Genomic DNA, 17,402 nt, shown 5'->3' with positions numbered 1-17,402 from the left:
GCTTTGCCCTGACCCTCCTTCCTCTCTGTCATTATAGCCCATGCTCCCTCCTGTTTCCAACCCATCTCCCAGGTCTTGTTCCCCACTTACCTGTGGGCTTTGCTCACCTGTCCCCGTCGAACTTAGTTTAAAGCCCTCCTTACTAGGTTAGCCAGTCTGTGCGCAAATAAGGCCTTTCCCCTCTTCGAAAGGTGAACGCCATCTGTTCCTAGCAGTCCTTCCTCGAATAGCATCCCGTGGTCGAGGAAGCCAAAGCCCTCCTGGTGACACCATCTTCGCAGCCAGGCATTCACCTCCACGATGCATCTGTCTCTGCCCGGACCCCTACCTTCAACAGGAAGAATCGAAGAGAATACCACCTGCGCTCCAAACTCCTTAACCCGTACTCCCAGAGCCCTGTAGTCACTCTTGCTGTAGTCACACATAGCTGTCACCTCAAAAGTTCTACAGTTGTATCTTCAGAAGGAACTGAAGAGACTGGTTTACGTTTTGAGAGGCTTATTCAATTTATAAGATCTTTCTAGAGTTTTCTGGTTCAACAGTATTACTCATTTGCTCAGAGTAATATTTTGTCCAATATGACAAAAGTTCAGGCTCTGCATCATGCAACTTCCACAGGCAAAACTCCCAATCAGGAAAGGAATTTTGTTTCCATAAGGTTTATGGGACCACCTCCTTTGTTTTACATCCACTTTAATTTATTTAATTCTCATTTCATTTACTGTTTTTATATTAAAATATTTCACAGAAGATCTGAACAGATAAAAGCCACTAACATCCTTGGGTTCTGCAAAGCTGCGCTTGATGCAGACCACAAGAGATGGCCATGAAAAGATGGACGTAAACTATTTTTGAACTCGTGGTCCTGGCAGTGGATTGGCCTCTGGTCTAAATTTCATAGAGTTAAAGGCCAGAAGGGTCCATTAGATCACCTCGTCTAATCTCTTATATATCACAGGCCGTTAAATTTCACCCTGATAGCCCTAAATTGAGCCCAATAACTTGAGTTAGATTAAAATGTTGTGTGCGACAGGCAGAGAACAGGAAAGACTGAGCGACCACCAATGCCTGAGGCCCCTGCAATTGCAGAGACTGAATTATGTCAGATATGCCCAAGTGATTGATGCTCCAGACTGCAGAATTAGGTAAAAAAAAATGTCCAAGGTCCCTGCCAATCTGTCCTGGGGGGAAATCCTTTCCTGACTCCAAATCCAGTGTTCAGTTTGACCCTGAGCATGTGAGCAAGACATACCAACCAAGCATCTTAGGCTATAGCTACACTACACACCTGTTGCTGTGGCATGTAAAATATGCATAGCTACATGCTGCACTAAAAAGCAAGCTGGGTCACACTGCAGTATGTAGATATACATGTTAGTTAAAGGGTCCGGCAAGGGGGAGGCAATCAGGAAAGATTAGACTTTCCCCACTGCCTGAGTTGCTTCCTGTGGCAGAGAAGGGTTCCAGCAGAGGGGAGGCAGTAGGACACTACACCCTGCTAAAAATAGCAATGCAGATGGAGAGGCATGATTTGGGTGAGGATAGAACCATGTAGGGAATGTACCAACATGTCTTCACTCTACTAGCCTAAGCAGTCCCTCACTGTCTACATTGCTAGTTATATACATGCTAGGGTGGCTATCTGTATACCTGGACCTTCTAGGTCCATAGTCCATAGAGGGGAATAGATTCTCTGAACCTCAGCGAGTTAGTTTGTTCCTGGGGCTTGTGGCAAAGCCCCTAGTGATAGCTTATTTAAGACTGATGTCTGTACTCTTTTTGTTAAATATTGTTTTTGTTTGTTTGGATTTACATATGTAAATTGTACTAAAAAAAAAAAGAGCCCTTGAGGGAAAAACCCTCATAAAACTGGCAGATAATACATGTGTATTATGGAGACATAGCACGTAGTTTTGCCATAGCAGTCCTTTCATGTATCAGTAAGCTAATGTGGGTTTTTTTGTTTTTTTATTACATTGTTTAATCAGGTTCGATACTAGAATAGGACCACTTCAGTATGCTGACCAGTATTTGCAGCTCTCAATCAAACTACCTAGCAGCAACATTTATGGAATCGGAGAACATGTCCACACACAATACCGGCATGATGTTAACTGGAGAACGTGGCCCATCTTTACCAGAGATGCTTTCCCCAATGGAGTAAGGAATGATTCATTTATTATGCTTTGGTCTTAGCAATTTCTGATTATGCATTAAACACATTTTAAAATGTTATTAGTTTTTGCTCTCCACGATAGACTGGATATTTCTTAAAAGCCAGTGATTAGCAAGGTCTAGTTGAGCTTTTCTCTAAAGACTTGTCAGATACACTATGCAGTTGCTAAATGCCTGATGTTACTGATTGGAAAAAAGCCTCACAAGGAACAGTTAGAAATATTTTGATTTGTATGTTTATTTAAAATGCTGAGAATCAGTGGGTAAGTTGAGAAACATTAATATGAGTCTTCAGTTTCAGCTGCTAAACAAACCAGATAACAATATGTTCAAAGATGTGCATGCCACTGCCACCCCAGAGCCCAAACCCCTCCTGCACCCTACACCCCAACTCCCTGCTGCATCCTGCGCCCCTCTTGCATCCCAGCCCCCTGCCCTGAGCTCCCTCCTGCACTCCGCACCCCTCCTCTGCCCAGACCCTTGCCCTGAGCCCCTTCCTGCACACCGTAACCCCTCCCACACCCTGCACTCCCTCCCACACTCCAACCCCCTGCCCCGGCCCTGCATGCAATTTCCCTACCCAGATGTAGCTCTTGGGCCAAAAAGTTTGCCCACCCCTAGTTTAATGACAACAGAGTTAAGCACATAATAGTAAAGTTGCATTTAGTGGCTGAATCTTTGCAAGGTAAGTCATGGATGTCAACAAGTATTTGTTTCCAGTCCTTATTACTTTCTGCCCTGAATCTTGGTTTCCTGAACACCCATTTTCTAATAAATATAACAGAAAATTCTTGCTAGCAGCTTTGAAACCCTTTTAGGCTTTGTTCCAAGCTTTATTGACACTGGCACACAAAAGACGAACCGTACTGCACTTTCAGATTCCTGACCCACAATGCCTTATTAACTAAAAGACTACTGAGTATCACTGGTGTAAAGTCAGTTGTGCCAAATATTAGGTGCTGATTTAAAAAAAATGCTATTGATTTTTGATTGTCATTTTTTTCTGACCATATATTCCCACACTCAACCTCATCTGCTCTTCTGGGGGTGTAGATAATCAAATCTCATGGTGGTGGTGGTGGTTGTTGATGTTTGTTCTCATTACCGATGAAAGTCCAGTGTAGACAAAGCCTACAAGGGGAAATGTCTGCAAAGGTTTGTAAGCACTCTAATGAACTATAGTTGCAAATAAGCAGCTAAGGATTAGATAGGTGTTTGTATGTAGACAGATTTTAGACATTATGAATCAACAAAATAATATATATTATTAATGAAGGACTGTTTACTAATAACAAACATATCACTTGCCGTATATAAAATCTTTTAGGCTTTATCTACACTGGACTTTCATTGGTAAAACTTTTGTTGTTCATGGGTGTGAAAAAAAGACCCCGCCCAAATGACAAAAAGTGTGAGCAGTGCTTTGTCAGCAGGAAAGTTCTGCTGCTGACAAAGTTATTGCCGCGTGTTGGGGCTGGAGGTTTTTTGTCAGTCTGAGAGCTCTCTCCCGCCCACAAAGAGCAGCTGCACTGTGCACCTTTCAGCAGCACGGCTGTAGCGGCATAGCTGTGTTGCTTAAAGATGCGTAGTGTAGACATAGCTTTATGGACCTTAAACTAGATTATTTATAACTAATCAGTGTAACTTTTAAGGAAGTCTATTTATCATTTTGGCCCAATTCAGCAAAGCTCTGAGGCAGGTGCTTAATTTTAAGCATGTGCTTTGCTGAATCAGGGCCTCTATCTCTTTGACCATCAGCCTTCAAGGAAAATTTCAGTGGGAGTTTTGTCTGAGCAAGGACTGGAAGATTGGGTTGCTATACAGCTAAATTATGGCAGTCCTGCATGAGTGTACTAGAGGAGTCGTCAGTGCATAGAGTCCCTTCCCCCTCATTGCACTGTATAGCTGGCAGCATTATTTGGTCACTTAGGCCTTGATCCAGAAAGGGATTTTGGTGTTGCAATGCTGAGCTTTTTAAGCACCTATACAATGCCTACAGAGAGCGAGATGCCTGATAAGAGGATCCACAAAAGTTAGCACACTATGTGGGGAGGTGCCCAGGCTATCCAGTGGGAGATGCTGATGAGAAGGGTGTGTCATAAGCTCCACCCCTCTCACAGAGTTTGCTGCTTATGTTTCCTTGCAGTCAACTGCTGGGAATCTCTCTACTGGAGTTAGGTGCTCTTGTGAGAATGTCTTAGGCACTAGAAACAGCCTCCGTGCCTGCCTAACTCCTCACAAAATAGTGTGTGTGTGTGTGTGAGGGGGGAGGGTCATGAAGGGTGAAGGAGGGAAATAGTGGCCTCCCTATAATTTTTAGTTTAGTGGTTAGGGTACTCATCCAAGATACGGGAGCCCCAGTTCAATTCTCCACTGTGCCAAGGGATTTGAATAGAGGTTCCTACCTCTCAGGACTGGACTGTAGAGTCACACTCACTTTTTCTCTGGCCCAATAAACGTTTAAATGGTTATTTAATACAAAATGGAACAACAGAAGATTGAGAGAGGCCCACCTCAGAATATCCCACTGTCCAGGCGTTAGGGCACTCATCTGAGTGGTAAGAAACTCCTGGTAGAGTGAGGGAATTGTACTAGGGTCTCCCACATCCCGGCTCAGTGCTCTAATCACTGGGCTAAAGGTTATAAATGACGTTGTCTCTTTCCCCCTCCTCCAGCTGTTTTGTGTATGGTTAGTTGTGCTCTGAGAACATCTACTGAATCGGGCCCCACGGGCAAGATTGGGAGGGCAATGCCTATCTCCACTTTGTCTGTGAATCACAATAAGGTTTAGGCATGAGAGAGGCATCTGGAAGCCCACCTGAGGCAGTAGTGCGTCTGCCCACAAGCAGAAATTTAGGTATCTAGGGGCTTTCTACAGTGGAAATGTAAGTGCCTGGTGAGGTTAGGCACCTAAGGGGTTAGGTGATAGATGAGCAGGGGTTTTGTAGATCACAGTAGTACTTAAATTTGGGCCTTAGGCACCTAAATCCCTTTGTTGATCTGGCCTAAGGGACAGATTTCAAAAGATGTTGAGGCACCTAAAGATGCATGTAGGTCCCAAGAAGTTGTTTCAAAAGCACCAGTGGAAGTTAGGGGCCTAGGTATTTTTGAAAATATCACTAGGCACCCAACTTCCATTAAAAAAAATCTGGTGCTAATTCTCTAGCAGAGGCAAGGGAAAGCCAGCCAGTGCTGACTTCAGCAACCAGGCCATAGAGAGGGTCTGGAGGTATGTCCATGGCCCCTCTCCCACTGTTCTGTAAGGAGTGTAGACTACGTTGGTAGAACAAATATAGCCACTGCTTTTCCTAAGTATTATCTAGGACCAGCTCTGAGGTATGCCGGGGTGGGGATGGTCAGAGGGCGGAGAACAGTGGGGTTGAATAGGGGCAGGGGTTCCAAGGGCAGTCAGGGAGCGTGCGTGCGTGTGTGTGTGTGTGTGTGTGTGTGTGTGTATGGAGTCAGAAATGAGAGGAGAGATTGGATGGGGCAGCAGGAGGCAGTCGGGGTGGGAGTTCTGGGAGTGGTCAGGAGACAAGGAGAAGGGAGTGTGTGAATGGGGCAAGAGTCCTGGGAGGATAGTAAGGAAAGAGAGGAGGGATTGGATGGGATGGCAGGGGGCAGTTAGGGGCGAGGGGTCTGGGGGTGGTCAGGAGACAGAAAGCAGGAGGGGTGGATGGGTCAGAGATCCCAGGGCAGTTAGGGGGCAAGAAGCAGGGGGATCAGATTTGGGGCGGGGGTCAGGCCATGCCTGGCTGTTTGGGGAGGCACAGCCTCCCCTAACCGGCCCTCCATACAATTTCTGAAACCCAATGCAGACCTCAGATCTAAAAGTTTTCCGCCCCTGGTCTAATTACGAGAGACTCACTCTCTTTGCAAACCCACTCAGCAAAACCACTGTGGCTCAGCAAAACCCCAAGTCTTGATTTTGTTTTGTAAAACCAAAATCAAGGATAGTGCATGTCTCTGGCCCATTACAAATTTCAGTCGCAGTTGGAAAAATGATTCTGGTTTTGGTCCATCTCTACTGTGATTTGCTTCTCTTTGATAATTGGTGGGTAGAGCTGTGGGGCCAGATCTTTACTTGTGTTAATCAGTGTAGCTCCATTGAAATCAATGCAATTGCACTGATTTGCATTTTCTGAGGATCTTATCCACAGTGCTGGTCTTTCTTTTGCAGGAAAGGAGGACTATGACAAAGTCTGTAATCACTTCACAGGCTCTTTTTGTTGCTAATGATAGAAGAAACAAATATTGATAGTAATGTCATTTAAAAGAAACAAAAATCTCTGATTTACATAGAATACACATGGAAATATGTATGCCCTGAATGGCATATGAAGTATATTGTCTGCTTGATGTGCACATTTAGCACAAAAACATTTTTGTGATGCATGCACATTCATCAAAAGGTCTGTCATATCTGTCTACCTATTTTATCTGCATGTTTTAAGCAACTATATGTGTACTGATTCTCCATTTACTGGTGAATAGAAAACATCCCCGGCAAGGAGAAAAATGCAAGAAAATATAGGAAAAATTCAGGGGTTTTGTTTGTTTTTTTAGCAGGTGTGATCAGCAGTTTCAATTTGTATCTCTCCAGGAAATTTTCACAATGTATCAGTGTGTGTGCCTATTGGGTTTTAATTTACTTCTTTTCCTTGTCTTTTATTTTAAGGGCACTCATAACTTGTATGGAGCTCACACTTTCTTCTTGTGCTTGGAAGATAACAGTGGAGCCTCTTTTGGTGTGTTCTTAATGAACAGTAATGCCATGGGTAAGAAAGACTTCACTATAACTATTTCCAACTGCTATAGCTTAATGTTAAAAAAAATACACCTCTACCCCGCTATAACGTGACCCAATATAACACGGGTTCACGTATAGCGCAGTAGCAGTGGGGCTCTGATGGCTCTTTAAAGGGCCTGGAGCTCCCCGCAGCAGTTGGAGCCCAGAGCTCTTTAAATCATCGCCAGAGCCCTGCCACACCTACCCCACTATAAGAGGGTTTCAGCTATAATGGGATTTTTGGCTCCCTATGACTGCGTTATTGCGGGGTAGAGGTGTATCTGCTGGATTGCTACACAGTGAACCAAAAGTGAGTTGATTTAAAGGTCAGAATCAGGCATGTCTTTTAGCACAACTACACATGTAAAACTTGACAGGAAACTCTGTCTTTAAAAATATCAAGCAGCAGCTATATATATCCTAAAGAAGCAATGTTAAATCTATTTAAGGTGAACAATGGCTACTTTAGAACTAGCTTGAGAATCACATATAAGGCCCCAGTTCCACAATGTATTTGTCCCTGGCTGGAGCCCTTTTGAAGAGTATAGTGCTCTGTGCAGCTGTAACCCACACACCTCCTGAGTGTGCTGTTCTGTGCAACTAGTGGCACCAAGACCACTTGAGAGAGTTAAATGAGTCCGCTCTACAGCCTTAGCTAACAACCAGTTGGCTTTTAGTTCATGCGGTAGACACTCATGCACTAAACTCCGGAAGTCCCCAGTTCGATCCTACTGACCGGGGCCTGTCAGCATTACACAGGTATCTGCCCAAGTGCAATGCATTGCAAGATCAAGGCCTCAATTGTCATGAAAGGGTCATAGTGTTGCTTTTCATCAGAGCAACATACACAACTGTCTCTGCTTATCAGAACCGCCTAAGCCTTTTGAGACTGTGAAGATGCGCTGGCTTGCTAGAGATTCCTTTTTGTTTGCAAAGGCATGTCAAATAAAATAAAATCTGAATATTTCACAACATCCATTTGATTTCAAGGATGATTCAGGATGTCCTTGTTTTTTTCAGAACTCATTTACTTATCCTTAATGTGAACATTGCATGGATCCATTGAGTGTTTAGCTTATGTTTAAACTTTCCTCTATAATTCCTTTTCTGATAGAATTTGCTCTCCAACCTGCCCCAGCAGCAACTTACAGAACAACTGGTGGAATTCTAGATTTTTATGTCTTCTTAGGAGATACTCCGGAGCAAGTTGTTCAAGAGTATGTAAAGGTATGTTTATATCAGATGAGGTAGTACCATAAATAATGTAGGTGCTGATATATTGTGATCAGGCTCTTATCAGTCATTTCATATTTGTTATGATTATATTGCAATGAAATGTTTCAATGCATGCTTAAAGACTGCATGTATCAGTCTGTAAAGAGAGTGCTTCCCTTTGTTCCTAGCCTTTTTTCCATAGTGTAGTGATTTCATTCGCAATGACAAACCGCCAATGCTACTCTAAACCTCTCGTAATGCTAATGTATCTTTTGGTCAAACAACATTAGCCATTATTTTTGTGGTTTCTATTTGTTCAGGTCAACATCATTTTCAAGGAATGCTCTCACATAACATAAAATGCCTTTTGAAAACTTAGGGTAGTTGTAGCCGTGTCACACTCAAGATATTAAAGAGACAAGGTGGGTGAAGTGGTATCACCTTGTCCCTTTTGAAAACTTACTGAGGCAGTATAGCTTAGTGCACAGAGCTCTGGAACTGGGACTCGAGTGCTGAATGGGCTTGGGCAAAGCACTGGACTATAGAGTCATTCTCTCTGTTTCTGTGGCCAAATTAATATTTAGTTCAGTTATTTCAATTATGTAATTAAGTTAGAGCAACTTCAATGGGAAAGATGGAGGGAGACTCACACCAGAATATTTCATAGCCCAGTGGTTACAGCGCTCACCTGAGAGGTGGCAGATCTCCATTCAAATTTCTTCTCATCATCAAACAGAGGGGGGACTTGAACCCATGGTCTTCCATATCCCCAGTGTGTGGAACAAAAGGTTATAAAGAAGGGCTGCCTCCTTCCTCTCCCCAGCACTCTGTTTTGTGTTGAGTTAGGTGGGCATGCTATGGGATTGGGTCCTAGATGCACGTTAGGTTAAGAAGCACCTATCTTCCCCTGGTTCATGGATTGCCAGTACATATAGGCACCTCCATGCAGCCTAGATTTAGGCAACCGTCTTTGTGAGAGGGTTGGGGCTTAAAATACACATTTCTCATGGCATCTTCCACTGGTTACTTTAGGCAGCTCCTCCCCTACCGTGCTGGCTTTGTGGATCACATTCTAATGCACCTAAGTGCCTAACAAAGGGCTGGTCTACACTACACAGTTAGGTCGACATAAGGCAGCCTTCCCCCCACTGATATAAGTGCCCTACTACCCCAACATAATTCCTCTTCCACGAGAGGCGTAAGGCTTATGTCGGTGTAGTTAGGGCGATACAGTGTCTATGTTACCTGCATGGACTGTTGGCTGTCTTGTCAATTTCACGGCTTCTGGACAGCTGGGCAGCTGGACCCTGCTCCCGGCTGGGAGCATTGCCATGCTGAGTGTTGCAACGCCTAAGTTCTTTTGTGGCTCTGGGCCCAAGTTCTATTAATATTACTTATCCACAGTATTTTTATGTATGCTTGCTGCCCTTTCCATAGTGATATTTCTTCCTCTATCGTTTGTCTTTATGACTTAACATCTGATATCCCTCTCCAATAATTGATTGGTTGCTTCTCAAATCATAGGTGTTGTTATAATTTGTACTGTGATAGTGCCCAAAGGCATAATTCAGGATCAAAACTCCCACTTATTAGGTGATGTATAAGCACATAATAAAAGACCATCTCTACCCTGTAGAGTTTACGGTGTAGTTTGAGATAGGAAGCAACAAGTGATTGTCAAATGGAATAAGGGCTAGAGGGAGAAAGAAGATGAGTAATAAGTATAAGGACTATGTCGTCTCATAGTACCAGCAATATACACAACTTAATTGACTCAAATAATTTGTTTGTAGTTTTGAAAAGTAAATATGGAAAAACTTTACAGTTGTGACTGCATAATATCCATTATGGTTCCAAGTGCTAGACATGAATCAGAGTAATTTATAAGCCGTTTCAGAGAAGTAAAGAACTAGGTAATCTTGCACTGACAAATGACATACAAATTGCAAATGCAACACACCTTTTTAAAATTAATTTTCATTTCTTAACTTTCAGCTGGTAGGAATGCCTGCAATGCCTTCATACTGGAGTCTTGGATTCCAACTTAGTCGCTGGAATTATACCTCTCTTGATGAGTTGAAAGTTGTAGTAGAAAGAAACAGAGCAATTGGGATACCCTATGTAAGTAAAATATTTTTGGGGGTGAATGGGGGTACTTAGATCAGGAATAAATCCTAGATTAGGATCTACTTTTACAGTCCTGGAGTAAATTATTACAAGTCAGTTCTGGTTAACGTATAGAAACTGCTGTTAACAAACCTGATAGAAACTTCAGTATCTTTTAGGACTTTTAATGTTAGATGAGAGTCAAAACTGGGGAGGTTACAGTTATTATTCTTTGTATTACCGTAGCTCAAGAGGTATGTCTAAACAGCCTCCCAGACGGGTCGGCAGACTCGGGTTCGCGTTCAAAATAGCTGTGTAGACATTTCCACTTGAACTTTCATGCTAGGAATGGAGTGAACCTCAGAGCTTGCGCCACAACTTCAAAGCACCGTCTAAACAGCTACTTTTAGTGCACTGACATGGGCCCCTGCGGACCTGGCCTGAGAGGCTCAGCTGTGTAGACATACCTTAAAGGCCCCAGTTGAAATCGGTACCTGTTTGTGCTATTTTAACACGTATTAGGAGACAGTTAGTGTCTCATGAATTTACAATCTCAGTGTATGAGGTAGACAAGGAAGCAGTGTTATCTCCATTTTGCAGATAGGAAAGTGATATACATGCTTACATGCTGCAGTACACCCAGAGCTAGTGCCTAGCATACTTGCCGCTCCTTTGCGGAGCATCACTGAAGTGTGTTCCACATCATATTCCCCGTCACCACCCAGAGCTGTCCTACCCTGCAGTGTCAGAGACATATAGCCTGTACAGCTGCCTACTGTTGTGGAAGGATACTATTGTAAAGAGTGATCTTAAAAGGCAGAGATGGCAGTTAGGACCTAGGCACCTAACTTCCACAGAGTTTCTATGGTAGCTGGGTGCAAAACTGCCATTTGTGCCTTTGAAAATCTCTGCGATAAATTTCATAGTTTACATGATCTCTGTGCTGCTTCACAGTTAGTATGAAAATTATCGTAAGTTCTTACTGTCTATCTATAATAAAATAACACAAATAAGTTTGCTCCAGAGTAAACAGAACATAATCATATCAAAATACTCAGGGCCCCAGCCTATTGTTTCTAATGTGCAAAATAAACTATGCTATCTTTCAGGAAATCCAATACACTGATATTGACTATATGGAGGAAAAGAAAGACTTCACTTATGACGAAGTGAAATTTAAGGATCTTCCTAACTTTGCTGTGGACCTGCATAACCACGGACAAAAATATATTATTATACTGGTAATGAACTAATTAACTATTTCACTTTACCGCTGAAATGTTGCTATCAGAATTACTTGTATATAATAATTGTTTATAATATTTTGGGTAGATTGTATGTAGTGTATATATCTATTGCTTAATTCTGCCATGCTTCAGAAAAATAGAAGAGCTTCCCAACTCTCTCTTGTGTTTATTTTTCTTAGGATCCTGCCATTGCAAACTCCCCTCGCCTTAATAATACTCCATATCATTCCTATGATAGAGGAATGAAAAAGAAAGTGTGGGTAAATGAATCAGATGGACTAACAGAACTCATTGGAGAGGTAACTAGCTACTTATGGAAATTGCAACCCCCTATATCTGTACTATGTGTTGTCACAGCAGATAAGGTTGGGTCACTGTGTTTGTTATAAACTCCATTTTTAAAATTTTCAGTAAAATTAGATGTTCACGGAAATTGTTTTATAAAGCTGTATCTAAGAATGTAAAAGGTATTCATTTTTACTGATTTTTTTTAAGACATATTTACACTGTTAGGTGTTAAAAGGGAAACAATGAGATATGGGGAGATTTTTCTGAGGCACAAAGGACAGTTTGGCAGCCAGCTCCTGTTGATTGTTCAATGGTATTTGGACACCTGACTTCCATTCTGTGCCTTTGAAAATCTCCCACATAATGTTTAACCATTTAAATTGCTTATTTGTACTTGTATAACTCAAAAATGACTTTGACTTAAAGATGATGAAAATTGGAAAGTTATTAACAAGGTCAGATTCATTCTGGACTTGTTGAGTGCAGTTTATTGTTACTGTGGATTAGTTTAGGCAGAACCACCTAGAAGTCCCATGCAGATCAGGGCTCCAAAGTGCTAGAAGCTGTATGAAGATTAGTATGAAGCAGGGGTTTGTTCTGAAGAGTTTATAGTCTAATGCTCCAAACTTTTATCCAATTCGAGGTTTATCTAATTCAAAGCCTGTTGAAGTAATTTTGATTCTTTCTATTCAACAGGCTGATAATTAGTCCTCATGTGACCATATTCTCCAGCAGAACCACACATGAGTAAACATACATACATGCAGGATAGGGATGCGAGTTTAAAGACAGACCCAACAAGTGGAGGTACTAAGGTAGGGTGGGAGTTTAGTAGTACCCGGGGTAACACTGATAGGAATGTGTTGGTACATAAGCCTCTCACCTGGCATGAGTAAACCCCCAGTTAGTCTGCTTTAATCCATCTGCTTGCTTTTCTTCAGTGGTGAGGAGGTACAGGAAGGAGGTGTCAGGGTAGAAAGGGGCATCCCTGTGCTGGCAGAATGATCTCCAGGGGACCATTCCAATAAACTTGAGGTAGAAGAACCCTGTGGCTGCTCTAATTTGTGCTCTGGTGAGCCCCAGGATCAGGGAATGTGGAAAAGTCATTTAGAATCACCTGTGCCTCTTCCTCCAATTTGTCTAAAGCTCATGCTTAGGGCAACTGAAGACTGAGCCAATTGTATGCACAACTTGATGGTTCCAACTCATTAATTTTTTTGCTTTAAGTCAATGTTAAGCAACTAAATCAACTACATCAGGCATGTCAACATATTTTAAATAGTCTAAAGAAATAATAATACAACAAACCTTTGCAGTTGTTAGCCTCTCTCACAAAAAAGAATATGCATTTTTTAAATTGCCTGCATAACTATTTACTTGATATATGTACCATTACATTCTATCAAGTTGATAATCTGGTTTTAAAAACTCCCTCAATAGGTATTTATATTGCAGACCCTAGTAATTCTGAGAGCTGTTTGAAGCAGTTGGGCTGATGAATCACATTTAAAATACCTAACTAAGCATTTACATGAGCCTATAACAGCTATGATGTTATAGGCTCATATGTTATAGGCTCATATAACTCTCATATATTTCTATGAAACATTTTCATTACTTTGATGAAAAGACAGATATCAGTGAAAAAAATCAAAGGAAATTAAAACAACTTCCTCCCTCTAACTGTTTAAAATGTAAATAATATTAATGTTGTGATATAAACTTGTGACAAGTGTGAAGAAAAATAAAGGACTGAATGTCAGATTTAGCCTGATTTTTTTTTTTGGTCTGATTGGGTCCCAAACCTTAAAATACAGTAACTGAAAGAGATTTTAGGAGAAATCCTTAATTCAGATAGTGAAATACATATGCTAAAAATATTAAGGCGGGAAAAAAAATTGAAGTGAGGTTTTCTTGGTTATATAAAATACAGAGTCAGACCCAATATTGTTCTCACTGGACTCTTGCCATTCATTTCAGGGGCCAGATTTCTAAATTTTGCCTAAGGGTGTAAAATTGACTAATCAGACTGGTACCTAACTCCCACTGAAATCGATGAAAGATGTCTAACTTGCTTGGGCACTTTTGAAAATACCACTAGGTGACTCTCTGCACCTTTAGACAGATACCTTTACCGATATGGCCCAAAGTGCTTGGAATGTATGTTATTCTTATTCTTTCTTATTCTTTAAGGTCAATGCAGTTACACACGCATAGAGTAAAAGTAGAATATGGCTTATTATAGTGAGGAAAAACAATTAGCTCAACTTCCACATCTAAATTAATGCAAGAACATGGATATTCTTAGATGCTAATATTCTCCCTCACCAACTTAATTCTTGATGATTGTATCTTAGGAAGCTGCTCCCAGAAACTGGCACAAAAGTTTTTGCACTATTATTTAGAAGTGCATTTCAAATGGAAGTGGACTGCCAGGCAAATGAAGTTGAAAAAATGTATGCACACACAGGACATTTACTCTTGGCTTCAGTTCCGGCATCCGTTATAGCTTCTTTGAAATAAGAACTGAACAAAAAAACAATACAAACTACTAATCATTGAATGTAGAGCTTGAAACAGTTTTGAAGATTGCCGTGTAATTCCCCCCCACCTCATTTGGAGAACAAAATATTCCACTGAGTTTTCTAAGATTCTTACGGGACTAGGTCCAAACATGGTTCAAATTATGTCTTGGAGAGAATTATTAGAAACTAATGGAAATGTTTGAAATAAATCATAAAGCTAAATCTATCTTAATGGAATAGCCAGTTTAACCAATTGCTCTTTACTTTCTTACACTGTAGATGTGGCCAGGAGTGACTGTGTTCCCTGACTACACCAACCCAGAATGTACCAACTGGTGGATAGAAGAATGTGAGCTCTTTTATGATCAAGTGAAGTATGATGGGATTTGGATTGTAAGTCATTCATCCTTTTTTTTTTTATATGAAGCTAGTGTGAGTTTAGGATGAAACATCGTTTCAATCTCATCTCTTTGTACTGTAGGGATGTTTCTTATTAAAAACTAAAATCAAAATACTACTTATTTCCTAATCTTTTATCTGTAGAATAAAACACATTGGGTGAAATCCTGGCCTCACTGACGCATTGGACTTTGATCGGGCCAGGATTTCATCCAATGTATTTAGTCTATTTATATTTATGGATGTTGTTGCGGTGCATCTAAAGTAACTTGACTTAGCTCACAACTGTGTAAATGGGAGAGGAAGCTTCAATGTCTGCAAACAACAACAATAACAAAAAACCCTACCCTGGCAAAAAGTATTAAAATAATAAAGGAGGGAGAGTGAATGAGATTTCTTGCCATTTTTAATAACTCTTCCAAACTGCTGTTATGAGTGTTACAATGCTAACAATATTTTCACCTCTAGTGAAAAATGTGGTAGCTGGTGAAAAACAACTTTTAACTGACCAAACTTGTGTTTTATACTCTCTCAGTCTAGGAATGAGCAAATCAAGGTTTACTGAAGCAAATGGGAATCTTTCCATTGACTTCAATGCGCCTTGGTTTATTAGGCACCTGTTTAGCTGCAGTAAAATTCTCTAACACACACACCCTGATCCAGCAAAGCTGTCATGGTATAATTCCCCACTCTGGACCTTAGCGTCCAAAAGATGGGGTACCAGCATGAATTCCTCTAAGCTCAATTACCAGCTTAGAACCTGTAGTGCTGCCACCAACCAGGAATTCCAGTGCCTGGTACACTCTGGTCCCCAAAAACCTTGCCCGGGGACCCCCAAGACCCAGTCCCTCTGGATCTTAACACAAGGAAAGAAAACCCTTTCCCCTACCGTTGCCTCTCCCAGGCTTCCCCTCCCTGGGTTACCCTGGAAGATCACTGTGTGATTCAAACTCCTTGAATCACAAAACAGAGAGGACAATTCACCTTCCTCCCTCCTTCTCTTCCCCCCTCCCAGACTCTTCCTGAGAGAAAGTAATCCTGGCACAGAGAGAAATCAGCCTCTCTCTCCCCCTTCCCTCCTTTCTCCCCACCAATTCCCTGGTGAATCCAGAGCCAGTCCCCTGGGGTCTCACTAGAATAAAAAAACAATCAGGTTCTTAAACAAGAAAAGCTTTTAATTAAAGAAAGAAAAAACAGTAAAAATTATCTTTGTAAATTTAAAATGGAATAGGTACAGGGTCTTTCAACTATAGACACTGGGAACACCCTCCCAGCCTAAGTATTCAAGTACAAATTAAAATCTTTTCAGCAAAATATCAATTTGAACTCCTTTCAGCCAAATACACATTTGAACTTCTTCCAACCAAATACACATTTGCAAATAAAGAAAACAACCATAAGCCTAACTCACTTTATCTACCTCGTACTCACTAGTCTGAACTTATAAGAGCCTGTATTGGAGAGATTGGAGAGAAACCTGGTTGCACGTCTGCTCCCTCTGAGCCCCCAGAGTGAACAACCACCAAAACTAACAGCATAGCACAAAAACTTCCCTCCCTCAAGATTTGAAAGTATCCTGTCCTCTGATTGGTCCTCTGGTCAGGTGGCAGCCAGGCTTACTGAACTTGTTAACCCTTTATAGTCAAAGAGATATAAAGTACTTCTGTGCTATTAACTTTTCTTATCTGTTTATGACAAAAGCACTTCAGCATATGTTAACTTCAAGTTTGTAAATACTCCAACTGAAGTGGGACCCAGCCTCCAAACTTTGGCTCCAAAATAAACCCTCACTTCATTTGAACATTCAGAAATAATATTTGTTTAATCTTTCTTTCATTATTTCACATTCCTGCATCCTGTTTTCTGGGCAGGAGTGCAAACAGAAGTTACTATTAGTTATATTGCAGCATCCCAAATTATGCTACGTACTTAGAGGAGCTTGCAGTCTCATTTCATGCACGACCCAATGAAGGGGCAAAAGAAAGTGAAAAGCAATCAAGCTGTTAACGTGTCAGTGGGTGTAGTATAGAATAGCAATGCTAGTCAATCCACTGTTTAGAGAGGAAAATCCTTTTATCCATATTTGTTGCTTTCAGCTGCAGGGATTACTGGAAAGTGGGTTCTTATAAAAACATTAAGCAACAATTTTAATCTTTCTCTTCCTTGCCCATAGCAAGCAAGTACGCTTCAGAGAAAAGAGTCTAAGACATATTGCAATTATGACTAATCTCCCTTCTGATTTCAAATTAGAATGGTTAATCAATATTTTCCAAATCAACAAGTGCTATTTCAATTTTCTTGCAAATCATTTTTTAGCCAAATTTCTACCTGGCAAATGATATAGTTGTTCAAACTGTAATAGTGTATTTATTTGTGGAGATTCACTGAGAGTTAACACACTGCCAAGTTTATTAACCATTGACAAAACCCATAGCTAGTATGTCGGGATAATTGCCTATATAAACAATGGGCAAATTCTGGAAACCTATTTATATCATGATTAATCGGACAATGTGGAGCTGTCCTGAGTTGGTAGTGAAGGACTAAAATTCACACATGCCAAATCCAGATAGGTCAGAGGGTTTCAACTCAGTCCTTCTGCAGTCACTATTTCAGATTAGGAGCGGCAAAAGTAGCAGAGAACCCTGGTGCTCCCTC

At 41.2% G+C, this 17,402-nt stretch overlaps 1 protein-coding gene across 1 annotated transcript in view; it reads left to right on the top strand.

Annotated features, from left to right (window-relative positions):
* The window catches only part of SI (sucrase-isomaltase), a 200,856-nt gene that overhangs the window by 29,839 nt on the left and 153,615 nt on the right, over positions 1 to 17,402 (top strand). The window contains exons 7-13 of the mRNA XM_050965764.1: positions 1,989 to 2,160; positions 6,854 to 6,953; positions 8,079 to 8,191; positions 10,175 to 10,300; positions 11,395 to 11,526; positions 11,712 to 11,831; positions 14,625 to 14,738. Coding sequence (XP_050821721.1) covers positions 1,989 to 2,160; positions 6,854 to 6,953; positions 8,079 to 8,191; positions 10,175 to 10,300; positions 11,395 to 11,526; positions 11,712 to 11,831; positions 14,625 to 14,738 — 877 coding nt within the window. The remainder of the gene's footprint in view (positions 1 to 1,988; positions 2,161 to 6,853; positions 6,954 to 8,078; positions 8,192 to 10,174; positions 10,301 to 11,394; positions 11,527 to 11,711; positions 11,832 to 14,624; positions 14,739 to 17,402) is intronic.

The sequence above is a fragment of the Gopherus flavomarginatus genome, chromosome 8, assembly GCF_025201925.1.
Source record: "Gopherus flavomarginatus isolate rGopFla2 chromosome 8, rGopFla2.mat.asm, whole genome shotgun sequence".
In the NCBI taxonomy this organism is placed as follows: Eukaryota; Metazoa; Chordata; order Testudines; family Testudinidae; genus Gopherus; species Gopherus flavomarginatus.
Note: the sequence above shows the minus strand (reverse complement) of the source record. Positions and strands in the feature narration are given on the sequence as shown.